Source organism: Misgurnus anguillicaudatus, chromosome 9, assembly GCF_027580225.2.
Source record: "Misgurnus anguillicaudatus chromosome 9, ASM2758022v2, whole genome shotgun sequence".
Taxonomy (NCBI): domain Eukaryota; kingdom Metazoa; phylum Chordata; class Actinopteri; order Cypriniformes; family Cobitidae; genus Misgurnus; species Misgurnus anguillicaudatus.
In genome coordinates, this window is record NC_073345.2 from 3,667,076 (window position 1) to 3,690,885 (window position 23,810).

The 23,810-nt window shown below is 35.3% G+C and overlaps 1 protein-coding gene across 13 annotated transcripts in view; it reads left to right on the forward strand.

Annotated features, from left to right (window-relative positions):
- The window catches only part of tcf7 (transcription factor 7), a 48,764-nt gene extending 33,235 nt beyond the window's left edge, over window positions 1–15,529 (forward strand). Inside the window, exons 5-13 of one of the 13 annotated variants that reach the window (XM_055180165.2) lie at window positions 3,910–3,988; window positions 6,233–6,319; window positions 7,215–7,331; window positions 8,587–8,749; window positions 8,896–9,003; window positions 9,166–9,225; window positions 10,918–10,963; window positions 11,252–11,324; window positions 14,391–15,529. In XM_055180165.2, coding sequence (XP_055036140.1) covers window positions 3,910–3,988; window positions 6,233–6,319; window positions 7,215–7,331; window positions 8,587–8,749; window positions 8,896–9,003; window positions 9,166–9,225; window positions 10,918–10,963; window positions 11,252–11,324; window positions 14,391–14,655 — 998 coding nt within the window. In that variant the 3' untranslated portion in view covers window positions 14,656–15,529. Of the gene's footprint in view, window positions 1–3,909; window positions 3,989–6,232; window positions 6,320–7,214; window positions 7,332–8,586; window positions 8,750–8,895; window positions 9,004–9,165; window positions 9,226–10,917; window positions 10,964–11,251; window positions 11,325–14,367 lie in introns of all 13 variants that reach the window. The other 12 variants (XM_055180169.2, XM_055180167.2, XM_055180170.2 and 9 more) reach the window with 12 other exon arrangements.
- The last annotated feature ends 8,281 nt before the right edge of the window (window positions 15,530–23,810 follow it).

Genomic DNA, 23,810 nt, shown 5'->3' on the forward strand with positions numbered 1-23,810 from the left:
TGAGTGTTTGAGTAAACTGATTGGACTTGATTGGGAAAAAGCACACACCTGTCTATATAAGACCATACAGCTCACAGTGCATTTCAGAGAAAATGAGAATCATGAGGTGGAAGGAACTGCCCAAGGAGTTCAGAGACAGAATTGTGGCAAGGCACGGATCTGCCCAAAGTAACACAAGAATTTCTGCAGCACTCAAGGTACCAAAGAGCTCAGTGGCCTCCATAATCCTTAAATGGAAGAAGTTTGAGAAGACCAGAACTCTTTCTAGACCTGGCCGTCCAGCCAAACTGAGCATTGGTGGGAGAGGTAAAGAAGAACTCAAAGATCACTGTAGCTGAGCTCCAGAGATGCAGATGGGAGAAAGCTCCAGAAAGTCAATGATCACTGCAGCCCTCCACCAGTCGGGGCTATACGGCAGAGTGACCTCTCCTCAATGCAAGACATACGAAAGCCTGCATAGATTTTCATGTGTTTTTTGGTTAAATCTATGCGGGCTTTCATATGCCTTGCAACAATTCTGACTCTGAGCTCCTTGAGCAGTTCCTTCCACCTCATGATTCTCATTTGCTCTGACATGCAGGCTGCATCTGAAAACTCTAAATTGGCATTTCAAGGCAGGAAGGCACTAAGGCATGTTCGAATCCAATGTTAGGTTTACTTCCTGACTCCTGATTGGTCGAGCATGGTCGAGTTCGAAAAAATAAAATGGCGCCCAAGAAAGCGGCTGGAGCACAAATTAGTGTATATAAATGGATATTTTCACTTTTTACACTTTTTAATTGCATTTCTAGTGAGAAATTAGTATTGTAGTTTTCAAATATGTGATTAGTTATCAAAAAAGCGCTCTCTGTTTATATTTCAAACACGCTGCTTAAAGGGTGTCTGAAAGCGTTTCTCTGAGCTGCCTTCATGCCTCTGATGTCATTGCCTCATGAGGCAACAAGTCAGCTGCATAGGTTTTCGGACGCAGCCGCACTGTGAGCTGTAAGGTCCCAGGGTAGGGTTGCACCAGTCGTTCGTAAGTTCTTACTTAAACTGGGACGTAAAGTCCAAACTAGAGGCTTAGTAACTACTAGCTAGATTATAACTAACTCTTTACTTAATTCGGTTGCACCACTTGTTCTTAAGGCAGAACGTAGCTAGTAGGTTGTAAGCTCTCCATAAAGTAATGCGTTGTCGCATAGAATGATGTTTATTTTTCTTAACCCAATCACAAGCCTTATAATGGGCAAACAGGAAATAGTCTGAACAGTACGCAATTTCAAACTCATTCTTGTCTCGCCTAAACTGAAAGTTACAAAAAGACGTTTAAGCATATGTTATCGAACTCAAAACATTACACTTTTAATTGAAAATATATATCCCACACATGGAAGAAAAAATAAACAGGAAGAAATTTTTAATCTTATTTTAATTGATGGATACACAGAAAATTAAACAGTTCTTGAAAACTCGTTGACGAATTTGCGGCTCTTCATAATTAATACGAGCTCATCGATGTTATATAATCTGGATGACATCTTATTCCAAACGTTATTCATGGACAGGGGCTTCCGTAAATATTTAGTTACAACGTATTGTTACGTTTAAACTAAGTTTAATGGTGCAATGCAAAAACATTTAGTAGTGCGCAAGTTGTAACTTAGTGCCCATTTACGTCGTAACTAAGCTACGTTGTAACTTACGCACAGCTGGTGCAACCGGCCCCAGGTGAAAAAGTAGTACACTTCCATAGTGTACTTAAAGTGCTTTATTTTCGCACACTAATTTTGTACTTAATATACTAAAAATTCATCTTTAGTACTTCTTAAGATGTTCTTAAGATTTTCTAAGTGTACTTCACTGCTATTTTGAGACACCATGAATATGAACCAAAATGCACTTTTAACATACTATCTCTGTATTAAAAAATGAATTTAGTTAACACTTGTACCAAACTTGAACCCAACCTTCATACAAAGATGGGTTCAAGTCTACCACAAGTGGTACCTAAATACATTTTTAGCACATTTTAGTTCATATTTATGGTGTCTCAAAATAGCACTTAGTACACTTAGATGATCATAAGAACGTCTTAAGAAGTACTAAAGATGAATTTTTAGTATATCTAGTACAAAAATAGTGTGCGAAAACAAAGCACAAGTAGTACAGTACACTTATAGAAGTGTACAAATTTTTTAACTGGGGTCTTATATAAAGGGTATGCATTGACGTCACTTTTCCACGTGACCACGCAAGAGCTCGCCTGGTTGAGTGGCAAAACGTGCAACAAAATGGCTGTTTTTTATAGCGGCTGCTGCGAAGATGCCAGTAAAACTGACTATTATCAGCTTAAATTGAATTTAGTTGGACTTGATAGCAGAGGTGGACAATACTTAGTGACATTAGTTACATTTTCCAAGCATCTGTGCTTTATTAGGATGTTTGTATTGGGAGAAAATGTTACTTCACTACATTTTAAAGCATATAATCACACTGTGTATTCTTTAATATTGCATATTAAAATTTATTTAATACATATTTACATTAAAATTGTGTACTTTTACTTGAGTAAAAGTACTTTAATGTACTTAAATATTAAATGTAAAACAAAAACGTATTATTTATGAAATGTAATAGAATAAAAATTATGATAATATAATTTGGAATGTATGTTTTCCAAAGAAAAACACTGATAAAGAACAAATACTTGAAATACTTGAGCCTAGCAACTTATCAACCCACCTGTGGTCTGTGGACGTTGGAATGACAATCAATTTACTTCTACTTTCTGTGTTTTTGTCAGTCTGTAAAACGATAGCTCCCAATTCTTGTTAATCTGTTAGTACAGTATATCGCACAACAGCTTTTTCTCATTTCGACGCGTTTTCACCGTGTTTTCGTTGATGTCACGCTGTACTCAAATGCTGCCGCTCTGTCTTTTGCCACTCAGTGGGCGTAACCGCAGTCCCTCTCGCCGATGGTGACGTCATGTGCACACCCTCTATAGACAGGCGTGTGCCCTTCCCAACCAAGTCCAATCAGTTTAATCAAACACAGCTGGACTCCAATGAAGGAGAAGAAGCGTCTCAAGGAGGATCAGAATGTGAGTGTCACAGCAAAGGGTCCGAATACCCACGACCATGCGATATCCCAGTTTATCCTCCCCAATAAATTTGCAAAAATTTCTACATGTCTCTTCTTTCTGTCAAGATGGCGCGCCGAGTGTACATCAATGAGAAATAAAATTAACTTTTTTGATTTTAGCAAATGAAACAAAAAGTGAAACATTTAGAGGGGTCAGAATACTTTCTGTACCCACTGTACACTCTTATAACAAATGTGATAAAATAACACAGAGATGTGTTAAGTTAAGGACAACACATCTAATGTGTTGTTTTTAACTTAACACATCTCTGTGTTATTTTTGGAAAAACACACTTTGTGTTGTTAAAATAACACATAATGTGTTAAATAGGATAACACAAAACAATGTGTTAAAATGAACACATCTTTTCTTAGAGTACAGATATAACCTATACCTTTATTTTTCTTCTTTTTTTAACATGTATTTCTTTCGTAAAGTGTTTAGTGTTTCTATGCTTTGGCAATGTAATGATCCTTTTTTACCATGCCAATAAAGCCATCTTGAATCTTGAACATCTGAGCATCTTCATACTGATATATATCTCATCACAGGTGACAGAGATGATATGAATAAATGTTGATGTAGTTGTTCAGTGTTTACAACAGAAGACGTTTATGTGCTGACCTAAACTGATCGGTCAAGGTTTTAAACAGTTGTCTACATGTGAACTAAATGATGTGTGCGTGTGTGTGTGCGTGTGTGTGTGGGAACAGAAGGTCAGTGTGTAATAAGAGGTTGTGAAGATGTTAATAATGGTGTTGTGACTGTTGTTTGTCCTGCAGGTGTTCACAGAGCTCAGTCTCAGGACATCTCTAGTTTCTACTCATTGCCTCAGGGTCAGATCACTCCCTCCATGAACTGGTAAGAGACACAGATCATCAATACTTTACTATAGTACCATACTGAGCGACCGTGATGTCATCTAAATGTCATTGCATCACAAAATATCAAAGCAAAGAAAATATCAGCACTTTTAAGCTAAGACACATTTGAAATAATTAAACAATAGATCAAGAAAAATAAAAGTATTGTGTCTGGTTGTTATTGTCACCTGTATGTAGTTATTGTGTTGATCTGAGCCTGTGAGAATTCACATACATACAGTACTGTGCAAAAGTCTTCGGCCACCATGCCAGAATTAGATTTGTTGTTTTTGCAATGTTTTGGTGATCATGTATAATTATTTCTCAGTCTTTTTATTAAAATACATCCAGAAAATACAGGAAATGTGTATCAAGTATTAACAACTGTATAGACATGTAAACTGATGTGTCAAGTATTTAAGGTAAACTCACCCCTCACTTGAGCAATAGCAGGAAACTGCAGGATCTCTTAAACCTAAAAAAATTAAATCCTAATTTCTAATTTTTAACAAAAATGTGTCTTTTTACTTCATTCTGCTCAAAAACGCTGTAAAAGATGCTTAGAGAGGTCACACTAAACATCGACGATGCCTAAAGAAGACATTTAGTTCTGAAAATTAAAAAAAAAGTGTTTTTTTGTATTTTCTGTTTGTATCTTAATAAAAAAGATTGAAAAATAGATATGGATGGACATTAAAACTTCTAAAATAACAAGTCTGGTGGTGGTGGCCTAAGACTTTTGCACAGTACTGTATATATTTCAGTCCAGTCTCACGAAATTTCGTTATATAGTCCCGTAAATGTTTTATTCTTTTTTCGTGATATTATCACGAATTTCCCATTTTTTTCGTGATCGTGTGGCGAATTCCTGTTTTCGTGTGATTATCACGTGTTGGTTGCTCAGCTGTTTTGTCCTATTTTCTTACCATTGTCGCTTCGGTTTATGGTTATATTTACATAAAATGACATCCCTACCCAAACCCAACTCTAACCCTAACGCCAGGCGACAAATACAAAAAATACATCAGAAAAAATTGTATAAACCAATGTAAAAAGTGACTTTCTAATGCAAGCACCAAATCTAACCCTAAACCGAAGTGTCAATTGTTTGAGGGTGGGAGAAAGCAGTTGAGTGGCCAGTGCGTGGTGGTCACACGAAACCGGTAATTCGTTGTGCGAATCACGAAAAAACACGGAAATTTGTGATAATAAACGAAAAAAGAATCAAAAAATTACGTGACTTAGGGCTGGGCAAAAAAAAATCAATTTTCCGATTAATCGTTGTTTTTTAACGTGGTCGGTTCAAAATCGATTCTCAAAGGCCATGAATCGATTTTTATTTTATTTTATGAAATAACCTGATCCTGTTTGATCAAGGAATGCGACTGTTCTGACTTTTTTCACCATAATTTTTGCATCAAAATTGTTTTGTATTTAACATAATTGTATGCATTTGAAAATTAGAGATGGGTTCTGTTTTAATGTACCCAAGTGTACCTAGAATAAAAGAGTTTAATAAACAGGTTTGTGGCTATTGATTTATTTTTATTAATTACCCACTTGTAAATGTAAGTTCACTGTTCTTTTTTATAAATATAGTATTTGTATTAAATCTAAATTCATTGAGTTGAATCGAGTAATGAGTATAAAAATCTAACCGAGAATCGGAATTGAAGCGATTTGATAGCTTGTGAATCGAAATCGAATCGATCTGGAACATCTGAATCGATACCCAGCCCTAGTGACTATATCACGAAACCTTGTGAGACTGAGTAGTATATTTATATCTATTTAAAAAAAATGTACATGCATGAGTCTGTCTTATGTCTGTGAAGCAGTGGTGTTACACGTTGATATAAATTCTATAGATAGACTTACATTACAGTTATCACATCATCTAGCCACATCCAAACTACTGAAAGTGGTGTGAAAGTCCTGTCATTGTCTTCATATGATGTGAAGAAATGTTCAGATCTGATTTAATTCACACACTGTTGAGCTGCTCATGAAGGTTTTTCATCAGGGAGCTTCACGAAGGTCTGTGTACATTAAACTGTCCGAGGATGAAATAAAGACCTTGACACGTTATTAAAGCTTGATGGGCTTGAAAGGTTAGCATGGATAAGATTCGATCTGCCTTCCTTACTTGACCTGTTGTTGGGTGATTGATTGAAAAGGCCGTGGCCCGTATGAAGGCTTTGGTTTGAGTCTTTAGGGTCTCTATTCTCACACTGATCCGCAGGCCCAATCAGCCTGTTTATCCTCTGCCGTCCTGTGGCTTTCGTCAGTCTTTCTCCTCCAGTCTTCAGAGCAGCTCCTCGTATCCCAGGTACAGTATATCAGATCATCAATGACCGAGCACATGGCTTTAAACCTCTCGACCCAGCGCTTCTGCCGTATGTCTGCCACTTTCTCTTTAATGTTACACCATTCGCTTTTTGCAGTCAATGCTCTTCATTATACATGATGCAACACAAAACATATATCAGTGATGTATAGAGTGTATATAGTGAGGATTGTTTTATATTTAGTTTTACCTGCCCATTAAAGCTGATCGTAAATCACATGGACATGTTTTAGTATGCTGAAGGCCAGGGCTGGGATCTGAAGACGCCCGTCAACATCAAATCCTTCCTCTGTAACCCAACACCCGAATTAAATGAACAAATCTCCGTAACGGTGTAATAAGTCCATCTGTGGAAATGATTTTGAATGTCAACGCACATCTTTTGTTTGGTTTTCATGTGAAGAGCAGAAATCTTCAGTCGGTTGGGTTTTGTTGGAATCAGATCCCATAGAGGAGCACTAATCCTCATCAAAGTCTCGTCCTCATCTCTTCTGGATATGATGAGCGCGTGTCGAGCTTTACCATACGAGCATTTAAGAAGATTTCCTCCATTCAAGATCTCAAAGGATGTTTGCTGGACTATGATGCTGTATTTGTTTGCTTGAATGCGTGCGGTGTTAAATATTGCAGCAGCTTTGTGTTTGTGATGCTTTAGCAGTGCAGATAGAGCGCCACCTGCTGTTCATCTCACACACTCACACGTTAACTGCTATTAAAAGGGAACTCAACACTGTTTTCAAGAGCATGATAGTTGTAGTTTTATTTAATGAAACTGATTTGACCATTTGATTTAGTTAACGTGTCACGAGTTCCCTTTTAATAGCAGCATAAGAAGATAAATGTAATAACACATAACTCTGTCTGTGTCTGTCTGTAGGTTTTCTCATTCCCTGATGCTTCAGCCTGGCATGCACCCTACAGGGATCCCTCATCCTGCTATTGTGCCCTCTTCAGGCAAACAGGAGCACGACCATTACGAAAGGAACCTGTATCAGTAAGTTTATCAAATACTGGAAGGTTAAAAGGAGATTTCTTTAATCTCTTAATGATAGCAGTGAGAGTTTTGATGATCACGTGTTTCTCATGATAAGTAATCTTTCATGTGTGTCTCCTCCAGAGCTTCACAACAGATCTCAACTCATATAAATGTCTTTCTACTATCTTATGTATACTGTAGATATTTTAGGAGAAACTTAAAGGGGTCATATCATGAAAATCAGATTTTTCCATGTTTAAGTGCTATACTTGGGTCCCCAGTGCTTCTATCAACCTAGAAAATGTGAAAAAAAAACCTTAGTTAAATTATAATAATACCACCCCTTATCCAAACACGACACTGCAATTTAGTGCAGAGAGAGAGATATATAATTGACAGCACAATTGAGTTTCAATTTCAACAAATCTCCATTATGGTGATCAGTGTTTGCATTTCATCAACTCATTGCATTTTAAAGGACACACCCAAAAACGCATCATTTTTGTTCGACCTACAAAGTGGCAATTTTAAAATGCTATAATAAATTAGGTGGCGCTTTATTTTACAGTACTTGTGCTTACCTTGTACATGTCTGGTGGGTGGGTTGTACTTGCCGACAAGTGTATGGTACTTACTTTTAGGTATCTACATGGTAATTCATTGGTATCATTACTGTACTTACCAGTGGTACATACTTAGTAGTTATTATGTAACTCTAGATAAGTACTGGATAATACTTATAGTGTAGGCATACTGTATCTAACGAGAAACATTACTGTACTTACAAGTATTTATAGTGTACATATATGATAACTAATATCTAACACTACTGTACTTGCAATTATATATACACAATTAGTGTGTACTAGTGAATGTACCCAGTAGTTAATGCGTATGATAGTCAATGGTTGAGTTTGCCTCACAGTGCATTAGAGGTACGTATCACACATTTGTCGGTGAGTACAGCTTGTTTGCCGGATATGTACAGGGTAGGTGCATGTACTGTAAAATAAAGTGCTACCATAAATGATCTATATGGTATTTTGAGCTAAAACATCACTTACGCACTCTGGTGACACCACAATTTATTTTGCATCTTAAAAATCCCATAATAAGACGTAGCTTAGAATTAAGTTCGATCTGGAGAATTGAGTAGAATTCATCTTTATTGTGAGCGTTTTATCAACGTAGGGAAACCATGTGTCCATTAATAACTGCAGAAATGAATGCATTAGGATTATAAATAATATGATTTGAATTGTTTGTTGTTCAGAAAGCATCACGGAGAGTCAAAGCGTGAGAAAGAGCCGAAGAAGCCGGTAATAAAGAAACCTCTGAATGCCTTCATGTTATATATGAAAGAGATGAGAGCTAAAGTCATCGCTGAATGCACACTGAAGGAAAGTGCTGCTATCAATCAGATCCTGGGCAGACGGGTAAATCACAACTTTACATTACATCACTTACAGAACATATATATTTTATATACACTGTATATATCAGCTCAACTGCTAATGGTTGTTACTGAGGATATAAAGCTTGAACACAGAACGGATGATCGTGTGTGTGTGTGTTTAAACAGTGGCACGCTTTGACCCGTGAGGAACAGGCTAAATACTATGAATTGGCCCGTAAAGAGCGACAGCTTCACATGCAGCTTTATCCCAGCTGGTCTGCTCGAGACAACTATGTAAGTGATTTCTCATTATCGTCTCATTTTTCTCTCTTACTTCTCATTTTATACCCGAAACACATGAGAATCAGGGCTGTATGTTTAAAGGCGGGGTGCATGATCTCTGAAAGCCAATGTTTACATGAAATCACTTAAACAAACACACCTCTACCCCAATAGAATCTGGACCGTCATTTGATAGACCCGCCCCACACACACGCAACCAAGACAACGATGTCGGTTAGTAGACACACCGCTTACTGTTTTGGTACTCTGCTTGACTCCCTTTTCCAAATTTTTTCAAAAATCATGCACCCCACCTTTATCTGTTGAAGATAAAAATGATATCATTTATCACTATAAACCAGATTTATTTGTAGTGTGAGTATTGATCACAGTGATCTTCACCAGAGGTTAGAATTAAATGAATGTATCTTGTACAGATTGATGTCAATAATGTAAATTTCCCCTGCATTCATAATCATAATCTACATTATTGTTATTAATAGAAAACACAGTTATAATCCACACAGATAATATGAACTGATAAATAAACTCTATATTTAACACTAGGCCTGGATGATATATGAACTATTCCAGGTATATTATGACATTATGAATACTGAATGTGATGTTTATGTGGTCATTCTCTCATCCTCATATATGTACACACATAAACATACAGTACAGGCCAAAAGTTTGGACACACTTGACTAAAATGTTAACTGTGATCTTAAAAATCATTTAAGCTGAAGGTGTATGGTTAAATGCTTAAAATTACTTTGGTAGACAATAATATACCCGTGCCAAACAGATAAATTTTTGTTATTAGAAAACTACAATTTTATTTTAAAATATTATTTTTGAAATAGATGACTTACACTGAATATTGAAGAAAAAGCAGCCAATAAGAGCCCAGATTAAATATGAACTCCTTCTATACTCTTTAAAATGTATCCTAAATTGAAAATTTAAGAAGCTTCTTAAAAAAATGACACGCATATGGTTCAACAATTTCTAGGCAAAGGGTGACTGCACTTCAAATAATAAAATATAACAGAGTTTTGGTTTATTTAGGATGCTTTTAGTCACCAACATAATTTACAAAGTTAGGGTTAGGCATTTGTGTTATGCATTTGTGTACTATATATATATATATATATATATATATATATATATATATATATATATATATATATATATATATATATATATATATATATATATATATATATATATATATATATATATATATATATATATATATATATATATATATATATATATATATATATATATATATACACATATACATATACATATATACACATACATATATACACATATACATATACACATACACATATATATATATATATATACATACATACATACATACATACATACATACATAGCCAACATTTTAAGTGGATCAAAACCTTTTCTAAAGTTTTCTTAAAACCAATATCCAATACCCGTTCTTGTTATAGGACAAATTTGATGAATGTTTTTGATCCACTTCAAATGTTGACTACTATATATACACAATACATGTATATAATACAATGATGCAATAAAAGAACCTAAACATCTGAAAAAAAAACTTTGTTTTAAATAAGGTTCTTTTTAACAAAAAGGTTAAAAAAGTCATGAAAGAAATGTTTCTTGTATGGCATCGCTGTAAGAGTGCAGATGATTATTATTTTTATTGCTCCATTAATGCATTTAAATAAAATAATAAATATCATTATTAATCATTTAAAAAACACGACATATTTGTAAATACATTTACATGAAACACTCCGAATCTCACTACGGTGACTGTTTGGTTGAAATTGTGTTTCTTTTGATTAATGAAAACTCAAATCTTTGAGCTGATATATTGATCAAGTTGAGTTGTATTAACATCTGTCTCTTATCTGATGAGTACAGGGTAAAAAGAAGAGAAGAAAACGAGATAAGCAGGACTCCAGTACAGGTACATGAAACCACACCACTCACATATCAAATATAATCCACTCATCATAACAAATCAGTTTAGCAGAAACCTCTGACCCAACTAACATCAGTCTTCTGTATTGAAAACATTGTTTTTAAACTTCTGTTTTTACAGACATCAGAGTTGATGTTGATTGTCAGTTTCTCTTGATCTATGAAGGGTTAACCTCTATGACTGCTCTTTATTCTCTTTCTCTCTCCTGGCTTGATCTCTACCGCCGCTGCTTGCTTTATTTCTCCGTCTGCACGCATGTTGCCTTTCGCTCAGACCCCGGCTCACCAAAGAAATGTCGCGCTCGCTTTGGCCTCAACCAACAGACGGACTGGTGCGGCCCGTGCAGGTGTGTACCACTGTCCCTGTCTCTCTCTCTCTCTCTCTCTCTCTCTCTCTCTCTCTCTCTCTTTGTCTGTCTGTCTGTCAGTGCTCTGCATGAGTCTCTTAACAGCAATGCTATACTGATGCACTATTAACACTCTTGACCTTCAGTGGACAAAACTCATAGACTTGAATCTTTACATTGATGCATATTTAGAGAACAACAATTCATTTAAATCACTTCACTAACAGTGATTCTTAACTGGGTTTCTTTTATCTTTTGGCCATTCAGTGATGACCAATGAACTAAAATGTTGTGTTGCACCAAAGTAACAAAAATGTCAAATGAAAAACATGTAAATGATGTTACAGCAATAAGTGACTGTAGAAGCACTATTGTGATGACAGGTGTACATGAACAAATGATCTCAGGCGAGAGATGATTTTGTTTTGTGTCTCTTCCCTTTTAAAAGTAAGAAAATTAAGTGTGGTGTATCGTTTTCATTGCGTCTTGTCTTTTATCTGTTGTCAGTAGACATTCAAAGTCTGGATCAGCTTAAAAACATTCATAACGTTTAGCGTAGGACTTTAAATGGCGTATTGAGGAAGAATCCCGGTCGCATATGACTTTCACTTGACAGAGGTGATCAAACTACAAAGCATGTGTGGTTTTGCCCTGTTATAACTGATGCCATTCACACCTATAGTGTCTGTCTAACACACTGCGGTCAGGACGACTCTCTGTTTCAAGATCAGCACTATAAACAGGTCTCAGTTACTGATACTGACGCTTATCTCAGAGAGATTCGTGTGAGGAACTCACGCTATCACTAACACGAACATCATAGAAATAAATCCACATAACAAACACCACAGATGAAACAATATAAGCAATGTTTATGAGAGACTAGGATGTGCCTGATCATATTTAGGTTAATGTTTGGAATTAAATGGATAGTTCTGTCATCATTTTCTCATCCTCATGTTGTTTTAAAACTGTATGAATTTATTTTTTCTGATGAATACAAAAGATATGTTGATAAATGATGGTAAGCACACAGCTTATGGTAACCATTATTCAAATTTATACCACGGGTCTGTTGAATGCTGTATTCTGATTGGTTGAGAAATGTTATGTGGGTATGCATTATTTTCTGATAACCGCACACCTAACTTGTCAAATGTCTTAAAAATAGGCACCAGAGCAATGTTTGTGGTAACTGTGGTATAAGAGGAATAATTGACTATAATGAAAATAATGCACACCCGCGGTGTAACGGCACTCCGCTTCTCGTCACCTTGGGTGTGCATTATTTACTTATAATTCAATGGCCCGTCGTCAATTATTCCTTACATATTTATTCGTGTTCATCAGAAAAAAATTATTCATACAGGTTACGAACAACATGAGGTTGAGAAAATGATGACAAAATATTTTTTTGGGGGTGAACTATCCCTTTAAGCTTCAAAACATGAACAATTCGGTCATTATCTCACAAAAATTTGTCTGTATTTTACGAGTTTGCTAATGAGTATTGATTCATATGAAGTGAAACATAAGATTAGCATAAAAACAATAACGAAACTCTGCCCCTTTTCCCAATGTCACGGGGCAAAAGGAAATAATGTATGAATTTGGTCACCTCGTAAAATGCGTATAAGATAGCGTCTAACAAATTTACAACTTTTCACATTTTTTTGCATAAAACACAAATGATCCTCAAGCAGATGTTTTCTGTACAATGAAGGTTATTCAAGCCTTTTACAGATCCACACACACCCATAAAAGAGTCAAACACTTTATCCTTCTGTGGATTTCTGTCTGTTCCTTACACAAAACTATTGAACGGCACCAGAAAATGTCTAATAAAGCACACAAACTATTTTTATTAGGGCTGTCAAAAGATTAATCGCGATTAATCGCATCTAAGTTTGTGTTTACATAACATATGTGTGTGTACTGTGTATAATTATTTTTATATTTAATCTATATACAGTATATAAATGCAAATATTTCTTAAATATATACATGAATGTGTGTGTATTTATATATACATAATATTTACACACAGTACACACACATATGGGATGCATAACGATTAATCGCGATTAATCTATAGCAGAATAAGAGTCTTTGTTTACATATATGTGTGTAAACTGTGTATAATAATTATGTATATATAAATATGCACACATGTATAATTTTAATAAAAAATACATATTATATATTAAGTAGTTATATATAATATAAATTATACATAAATATACAAATGTATATACACATGTAAACATTTCTTAAATATATACATGAATGTGTGTGTATTTATATATACATAATATTTACACACAGTACACACACATATGGGATACATAACGATTAATCATGATTAATCTATAGCAGAATAATGGTTTTTGCTTACATCATATATGTGTGTTAACTGTGTATAATAATTATATATATATATATATATATATATATATATATATATATATATATATATATATATATATATATATATATATATATATATATATATATATATATATATATATATATATATATATATATATATATATATATATATATATATATATATATATATATATATATAATATGCACACATGCATAATTTTAAGAAAAAAAGTTATATTTATATATAACATAAATTATACATAAATATACAAATGTATATATATACACATGTAAACATTTCTTAAATATATACATGCATGTGTGTGCATTTATCTTTACAAGGTTATTATATACAGTTTACACACATATATGATGCGATTAATCACGATTAATCTTTTGACAGCCCTAATTCTTATATTTCTGCTAGTAAAACTGTTACTCGATATCTGTAATTGCATGTTGACTATTTCATCAACTCAGATGTATTTATTTCTGAGATAATGTACAGTCAGCCCATCATTGTTGCTAATGAAACCCTATAGGATGATAGAAGCTTGATCACCCGTCTGAGTTTATTTTGTTACTTCTGTTATGTTATTTTCTGTCATTGTTGTGAACACATTTGTGACGTTTCGCATTCACGCTTTATTCACAGATAACTCTCTTGACTGTTCCTAGGAGGAAAAAGAAGTGCATTCGCTACCTTCAGAGAGGACGCTGCGCCAGCCCCCATTCTTCCGATGGAAGTGCTATAGACTCCCCTCCTTCACCTGTCTATCACCTGCCAAACCCCGCCTCTCCTCCCCACCGCTCCTCCTCGTGCCCCGCCTCCCCAGTCAGCAGTCCCCGCCCACCGAACGACAAACGGCCCTCCCACCCAACCAGACACTCGCTCGACTTCAACAGAGTTAAAACAGAGAGCACGAGACATCAGACACAATGACGTTCAGACTGACACTGAATTTCAATAAAAACACATGGGTCAGATGGGGTGCAGTCTCGTCGTTCAAGAACTCGTGGCACTGGATCTTCTAATGGATGAACGTCATCATGATGGGTCACAATCTACCGTTAAATCAAAAGAAAAACAATGCATTTTATGTTTGTTGTCAGCATGGAGAAAATAACTTTATCTAACCCCTCAAATCAGAGGGAAATAATAGGTCAACTGACCCTAAACCTAATCATCCAATCTGATTGGTTAAAATAATTACTCTATGGTGAAACACTCATTGTTTTTCTATTGGTTTGAGGTTAAATATAAGCCGTCAGCTCTCCGTGTTGCCGATTGGTGGTAAAGTTTAGGATGACATCATTGGACTGTGAGGAAAAGTCTTATTACAATATTTTTACATCAGCGTAAACTTGGTCAGTTCTCATAAACATTCTTTTATGATTAAATAAGTGTTGTAAAACGTAATCTTTTATAAATATGAACATCAGTAAACTTTTGTTTTTATGTAAAAAGAAAATAAGAAAAAAAAGCATTCCTTTGCCATTCGCTTTATTCAAGTGCCATTTTATAGCTTTTGCTGTGTAGATCCGAGTTAATGTGTTGTGCCTGTCATACATGAAATGAAGTATGTGCATCATGGTTTTTTTTCACATGTTTCTGTGTCTAGCGGTCATTTTGTATCTCTCAGGTCTGTTCTCAAACTCTTGTACCGAGACTGAGGGCGTACGTGTTGTGTGTATCAAACATCAACTGTCCCAAGAAATACATGCCAAGATATTTCATCTGCTCATTTTCATTTGTCTTTGCTTTTGTTGTAACAATAATCATTCTTTAGTTTTATTAAAATATTTTGTAAAATCTGTTTCTTTAAGGATTGTTTATCACTCTCATGTGTACTGCACGCTATGCAGCTTTGTTTGTTTGTCAAAATGTGTGACGTACATCTCAGCAATACTGTATAAGACAATACAATACACACTTATTCACAGTATTTTAACAACGCAACTGTAATTTTAAATGTGTTTCTTGATCCAGTAACTATATTAGACTACTGAAATATTTTATTTGGCACTAAAGTTGGATTTGAAATGCAAAAAGCTTATATCCAGTATGATAACTGGACAGTGAACACACGCCTCACAATAAGACAGTGTAGTACACTCACAACACATTTGTTAAAGGAACAGTATGTAGGATTGTGGCCAAAACTGGTACTGCAATCTCACACTGGTGGCCAATACACAACATGACAACATAAAGATCAGTTGAGGGCTGCAAATCCTGGCCACACCACTGTTGTGAGTGATATAAGTATTTGAAATGAAAATGATTTCTTAATGTCTAGTGACATATCAGGGCCATTTTATGATTAATTGATATACATTTCTTACATACTGTTCCTTTAAATTTTTTGTAACACTACTTGAAGGGGTGTTCATAAGACTGACATGACATGTTTCATGAACATGAAGAATTTTTTTGCACTTATATGACAACTCATTAAGTATCATTTGTTCAATTATGTCACAATGCAAAAAGACTTTCTTACTTAGTATTTTTGTCTTGTTTTCAGTAGAAATATCTAAAAATTCTTAAATAAAGATGCTTTTTCTTGATGAGCAAAATTACCTAAGAAAATAAGTCTAGTTTTAGACAACAAATATACAATTTAAGTAGATTTGTGCTTAAAATGAGCAAAAATATCTGCCAATAAATATCATTTTTTAATAAAATATCTATTTTTGCTTGTTTTAAGCACAAATCTACTTAACCCAGTTGTTGGGGCCATTTTTGTTATTTTTTTAGTCTTAACTTGGCCACAACTTTCTCTATGTTTCCGCAAATTGAATGATTTTTGGTGACAAATCTTATATTTACACATATTTTAAGAAAATTTTTTGAAACTTTTCAAAACCTTAACAATATACCGTGAGCAAATTGACTACCCTTTCCTGTTCTCAGTGGCCAAAAATGGCCACTAAATTAAACTGTATTAAAATGTATCAGATGATTTTTTTCTTCTTTTTTTGCATAAATCTGTTAATCAACCTCAAAACTACCAAATGTTTACAACAATTTCATGATTTTAACTCTTTAATTGCCAAGTTCATAAGTGGTGTCACTGATTTGGGAAAAAGAACACACAAAATGACAGATTTTCAATATAAAAAGTGATTGTGGACTGGATTTTCTTTTACCTTTTCAACAGTAAAAATGACAAATTTTATCTCGTTGCAAAAGAAAAACCACAAAGAATCAAAAATGCATGATAATAAGGTGTCATGGCTCTTCAATCAACAAATGTTGTTATAATGGAAGTCAATGGGGCAAAAATACTGTAGCCACAAACCATAAATGAAAAAATAAAATCTGATGCTGCACAAAAACTAAAAAGCATCAAAGCCAATGTTTTTACTAATCTTTGGCATGCCCAAAGGTGAAAAAATCCAGTCCACAATCACTTTTTGTATTGGGGGTCAGTCATTTTGTGTGTTTTTTCCCTCAAATCAGTGGCATCACTTATGAACTTGGCAATTAAAGAGTTAAAATCATGATTTTTTTTTTGTAAACATTTGGTGGTTTTGATCAGTACTGAGGTTGATTGGCGGATTTGTGCAAAAGAAATTGAAGGGGGGAATTGATCTGATGCATTTTTGCAGTCGTGTAATTTGGTGGCCACTAACAACACGAAAGGGTAGTGAATTGGAACAATGCACAAGGGTTAAGTTGTATGTGTTTTGTCTAAGAACTGGACTTGTTTTCTTGGGTCATTTTGCTCATTAAGAAAAAGCATCTTCATTTAAGAATTTTTAGACATTTCTATAGCAAACAAGACAAAAATACGTAAGTATATACGTAAGTAAGAAAGTCATTTTTAATGCAAAGGTGACATTGTTTGAGATGTCTTTGTTATGACAACTTGACATAAACCAATACATCAGAACTTGTCATGACAACTCAACATTACCAAGACAACAAAATTGTCATACATTTTTTACGCATCATAATTTAGGCGCTGCCACAAAAAAAGTAATGCTCGGTCTATTCTAGTTTTACGCCTAGACCGTGAAACATGGAGAAGCATTTGATTGCAGGGTTCGTACAGATATTGTCTAATGAAATTCCAGGACTTTCAAGGACTTATCAAGCACCATTTTTTGGGTTTTCAAGGACTACAAATCAGAGATGTATTTTTATAAACATATTATTTATTTTCCTTAAACTCTGAAAAGGAGCATACATGAATAAAAAAATAAAACAAGATGGTACAAATTAAGTACAGTAACTCAAAGTACACAATCACTGTGACAAATTCAAATGTGAGGATATTAACAAACTCATAGAACCTTCTGTGCATAAAATGTCACGTACAATGACTTCATAAACTTCTCATTTTAATGATATATATGAAATAAGCTATAACAGTAGGCAAGAAAAACTCTAGTAATTTTACAAGAATTCAACAGGGTTTTGTTTCAGTTTCAATCATTTTTTTGTACTAGTATTTCTTTTGTGTAAAAGCCCTGGTAAAGTGGTGCAGGAATGTAACCAATTTAACAAATCTTTTTAAGTTCATCTTTTTTGTCTTTCAGGGACTTTCTAAAACTATTAAATCTAATTATGCATTCTCTTGGTTTGGAGGAGGTCTCAGCTTCATTGGCTGCCTTTTCTATTTCTAGTTCCAAGTGGGCAATGTCAGATTCAAGCCTCCTCTTTTTTGCTCTTCGTTCCTCCTCTTGGTCTCTGCATTTGGTTTTCTCAGCTCTTATTTCTCTCTGCTTGATGAGAGAATCCTCATATCTTTGTCGAGCTGCTTTACAGCTGGCAATCATTCTGGGAGTGATCTGAACTTTCTTAACTCCTCCAACACTTGAGACATAATCACAAACAAGTCTCTGTGATGCATAGCTAATTTCCTTTTTATTTTCAGTGCTCATGGCTGCGTTGACAGAAAATCCTCGCTCCACAGTAGCCTGACCATGTGACAAAATCAGCACCATTTTTACTACCTGCCATAGGTATTTGAGATCATCTTTTCCCTGTAAGGTTTCTGAGAAGAAATGGTCAAGTGAGTGTGACTGGATATCATATTCCCTGTACCTTGATATGTTACTAGCTACTTCATCTTTAATGAAGGTCTTGTACTGCATTTGAGCATCATCGCACTTGCTTTCTGGAAACCTTTTTAGCTCAACTAAATGGTTCAGAAGCCTTTTGAACCTTCGTTCACAACCATCAGGATCCTGGGCGATGGCATTGGGGTTAAGGCATGAAGTCTGTCTCACAAAGCTAAAGCGAATAGGGGTTTTGTCCAAAAGTCTCCTTAAGAGTAGAAGGAGGCACCGTCTTGCATCACTTCTGAATTCCAAAATTCTTTTTTCACTCACTTTCCCCACAATTTGTTTGAGAGCTCTGTCTGTGGAAAATCCAATGTCTACTTTAGCGAGACCTAATGCATCCTCATCTTTTATTTCATACTTGGACATCTTCAGTGAGTCTGTCATTGTCTCTGTTACACTAGTTTTAAGTACTCTACTCATTACAGCAGAGATCATCTCTGCCCAGTCTGAGGTCATAAATGGGATCATGGGCCTATCTGTCTGATACTTTTGTAGGTAGCCTTGCACATGCTTTGCTAAATAGACAAAGAAATGCAGCTTTGCAGGGAATAATGGATCCTCACATGCTTCCTTCACTACTGTGAATGTTTTACACTTTGGAGTGTTAAAGTTCTTGTCGGCTTCAATGGTTTTCACAAATGTTCTTAGATGAGGCAACACCTCTAGTGCTCTAGAAGCTACTTCAACATTTTCCACCCACCTATGAGAGCAGAACTTTTTTGGAAACAATGAGCAACCAGTTATTGTAACATAATCATCCCGTCGTGCAGGTGTATCATGGAACAGGCGATAAAATCCCAGTAACTGGTGGTCAATGTGCCAATTTGTTTCACTGAAGGCATTTCTAAATGCATTGTGCACACTATGTAAGGAACATGTACCAATATCAATCAGTTGTTTGTCTGTACATTCAGCCAACACACTGATTTGAAAATCCCTGTAAAATTTGTGGTTAACATTAGGCCCATCCATCGAAATCTGAAGAAGATTGCTCAAATTAAGTTCTTCTGTCAAGTGCTTGAAATGTTTCAGACAGTCCTCTGCCTTACCATGCCCCATAAAGGCAGAATCCAAGTAGTGTGTGGAGACCTTGTTTGCAACTGCATCCAAAAATCTAATGTGCACATCCATCTGCTTTAGCTGAAGTTCCTTGTTAAGAGATTCATCAAACAGCAAGACATATTCTGAACCAGTGTTCACTTTTTCCAGCAGTTGCAGCTTCACATAAGGAGCAATGCCATAATTAACCATGTAGGATGTCTTCTTTTCACCACAAGCAAATGATTTTGCTATAACACTGTCTGGAAACATTAGCTGAAATAATGCAGAATTGTTCTTAGCACTTTTGTTGGAGTAGTGCGATGTAACGCCCTTTAGAGTCCAAAGAATTTCAGCCCTCCAAGTATCATTGTTTCGTACCCAAGGATCCAAGACTCCTGATGATGTAGTAGGTTGAGGGTTCTGCAAAAGAACATGTACAAAGGAAATTATGGCAAATTTATTCAATCATGGATATCTAGCAAGCATGCAGTATTGGTTGTAGAAGTTCAAGTAATTATTTTATTGCATTCTAATGACTAGTTTGGACTAAAACTATTTTTATATTTTGTAAGGATTTTTTATTTAATTCAAACTACAATTACAAGTCCTTCAAAACGCAATATACCACCAGATTGATAGAGAGATAGATTGATATTACCTTTGTGAAATTAATGTTTTGTACAAAAGAAACGTTTGTTTTTTAGGCCACTAGGAGGTGCTCTAGCCTAGTCATTATGCTTTCATTGATCAGTTTTCCATAGAGCTATAGGTTTTTGAATATTGGATGACTCCATTTCATTTTTATCACAGATTAGGGCAAATATATATTTTATGTACTATAATAAATTAATATTAGCATTGAATTAACATACTTAAATATTTTCAGCATTAATATACTTTATTTCTTGAAGACTTAAAAAACATGCAAACCATATAGTAACAATTATATAATTATAAGACAAAATGTTTCTGCTTTTAATTCAACTTAGTTACAGCTATGACTAGATGTCCTTGTCCATATTAAGGATTTTCTGGCGGTTCACGTTAATTTCTTCTATGAATTCGTTTTTGAATTTCTATGCGAGAGCGCCCTCTGGCTTCGAGTATGAATGAAACATACACTGCATGTGCACATTTACAGGAGTAGGGGGAGGCTGCAGACCTGGAGCCGGTAGATCTACGCCCCTGACAGTTTTACGCCCCTGACAGTTTTACGCCCCTGTTGTTCCTCGTGCGTCCAGTAGGGGGAGGCTGTATATTAGTATATGAGCCTAGTCATATATCAAAACAGCAGACCGTATGATAGCAGCAGACCTTCTTGAATCGATACGAATTGAGGTATGTTAAATAATCTGCTAAAGTTATTGTTGCTGATTGTATTATAATGATACATTTATTATTTATAAACGATTGATGCGATATACTGCCATTAATTATAAGTAACCATTGTTTCTAACACTATTCAACCTTTGCTTTATTTATTTTTATTAGTGAGCGAGAGCACTTTGATAGCAGGATAAAAAAACATTCAAAGAGTGGCAAACCATAGGAGAGTCATCTACAGGAGTCATTAAGAAATAACCAAGTCATGGTGTTAATAAAAAAAATTGTGAACCACAATATTGTCTCTTTCTTTTAAATGACCCTTGGAATTTTAGAAAAGTTATTGTGTTTGTCTTCATAAAATGCTATGTAGGACATGTTTTGTAGCTGTATGACGACCTATTGTGAATTGTACAGCATAGGATCCATATGATTACAGTACTTTATGTCTAATGGCCTAAATATGGTTAATATCTAAATGTAACTTAATATAAAATCACAACATCATATCAGCCAGTCTCTTGTACATAAAAACAGTTTATAAATAAATATAAATAGTTAAGTGTGACGTCATCATGCGCCGCTTCCGGGTTCAATCGATTTCAAATGCCACAGGAAAACACGCTAATATACACTCGTATCATGATGCAAAATTATTTAAACCATGATCCTTATTTTTATCTCCAATAATAAAAACCAAGATGACCAGACCTGGACTATATGGATTTTTCCGTAGTGCAGACTGCAGTATACACTGTAAGTTTATACAATTTTCGTTTAAATGTGTAAAATTAATCAATAGTTCTCATAAACGGTTGTTTAAATAGGCTAGTATCGTAGTTGTATTTCCCTCTCCCCCTACTGAACGCATGAGAAGCAACAGGGGCGCAAAACTGCCAGGGGCGTAAAACTGCCGGGGGCGTAGATCTACCGGCTCCAGGTCTGCAGCCTCCCCATATAGATTTACAGCGCTCCGTTCACATAATTTTGGATACAAATAAAATGATCACACACACAAACAACAACAAAATGCTTACCTGCTGCTTTGAGACAGTGGGGGTGAAATATTCTCGGACGGATGTTGATCCAGTGCGGCCAACTGCATTGACATGACGCTCACCTTGCATGTGACTCTTCAGCGCCGACTCGCCCATGTTTGAAATTTCGAGAGATTTGCTGCATATTTTACACTGTGCACGATGAACACTTTTTGGATCCTCAATTCAATTCAATTCAATTTTATTTATATAGCGCTTTTCACAAGTGTTAATTGTTGCAAAGCAGCTTTTGTTGTGGCAAAAAGTCTTAGCTTGAATCTTCATAAGAAAAAATACTCAGGAGACAAAGGTTCCAGGTGCCAAACAAAAATTACTTTATTCGCTCGAGCCAACAAAGTGAGACAATCAATACCCCTCATAGAGGCGCTAAAAGATCATCTGCCCTCCCAACATCTGACTCCATTTTTATACAGTAAGATCAAACACTTCTTATCTGAGATGACGTATGTTCTTCTCATTGGTCTCAGTCTGCCACAATTAATCTGTTTGTTTTATGTGCAGCTGAATCCTTCTTCATATCTAAAATGACAGCTGGACTTCTTAAATCTTAAAGTGACGTTCTCTGTTTATTATTTCGATTGGCCTTGGCGTTCCCTGACATAACCAACTTTTTGTTAATGTAGCAAAGTACAGCCGGACGAATTCTCTAATCTAAAATGACGTACTCTTGTTTATTGGTTGTTTGACCTTGTTTCTCAAACTAATCGTGGCGAGAACAATCGGGCTATAGTTGCAGGATAGCACCTGGTCTCTTTTAATTAGGAAACTGAGAAAACGAAAGATAACTAATCTGAAATGGCGTCCTCTTCTTTATCGCTTATGTCGACCTTGTGTAGAAACAACAGGCCTTAGGCCTAATATAATATTAATACAGCATAGGATCAGTAATTTACCCAACAAAAACTACTATACTTTACATGAGAAGATGTAGAGGAGAACACAGAAAATCAATAGATAATATAAGAAGTAGAGAAAGCGGTTAAACCGTACAAGCGAGCATATTAATAAAGTAACGTATACTGTAAAGTGCTAAGTTAAGCCAAAGTTGGCTGACTCTCCCTGGGATTAAAAACCCTCTAGGAAAAAAAACCCAATGGGAAAAAGTCCTAGAAGGACAAAAACCCTTGGGAGGAATTAATATATATTTATATATATATATATATATATAGAAACGGTAGGGATAGGAGGCGGGTAAGCGAATTAAACTGGTTTAGCCGGTGGTCGTTGGTCGGGCATCGGCTGGTCATCACGTTGAAGGACAGCCAGTGGATCAGTGATGCAATGATCTTCACAGCAACCGGAACTGGGTCTGTTTGTCTCATGGTCCTCGTGGTTGAGGACGAGACAGGGAGAGAAAAACAGAATTCTATTAGCGTAGGGGCCGTTCGCATGCAATGCAAGTGTCAAACATTATAGTGGTTCAAGTCGGCTCGGTTCCAGACAGGCTAACTATTGCGGCATAAGTATATTACCCATATGAGGTATGTGAGTGCTTTGTTCTGGACAAACTAACTACTGCGGGAAATGTACATTTACTGGACATTTTATGTGAATGCTTTGTTAAAGAAGAATGTCTTAAGTTTAGATTTAAATTGATCGA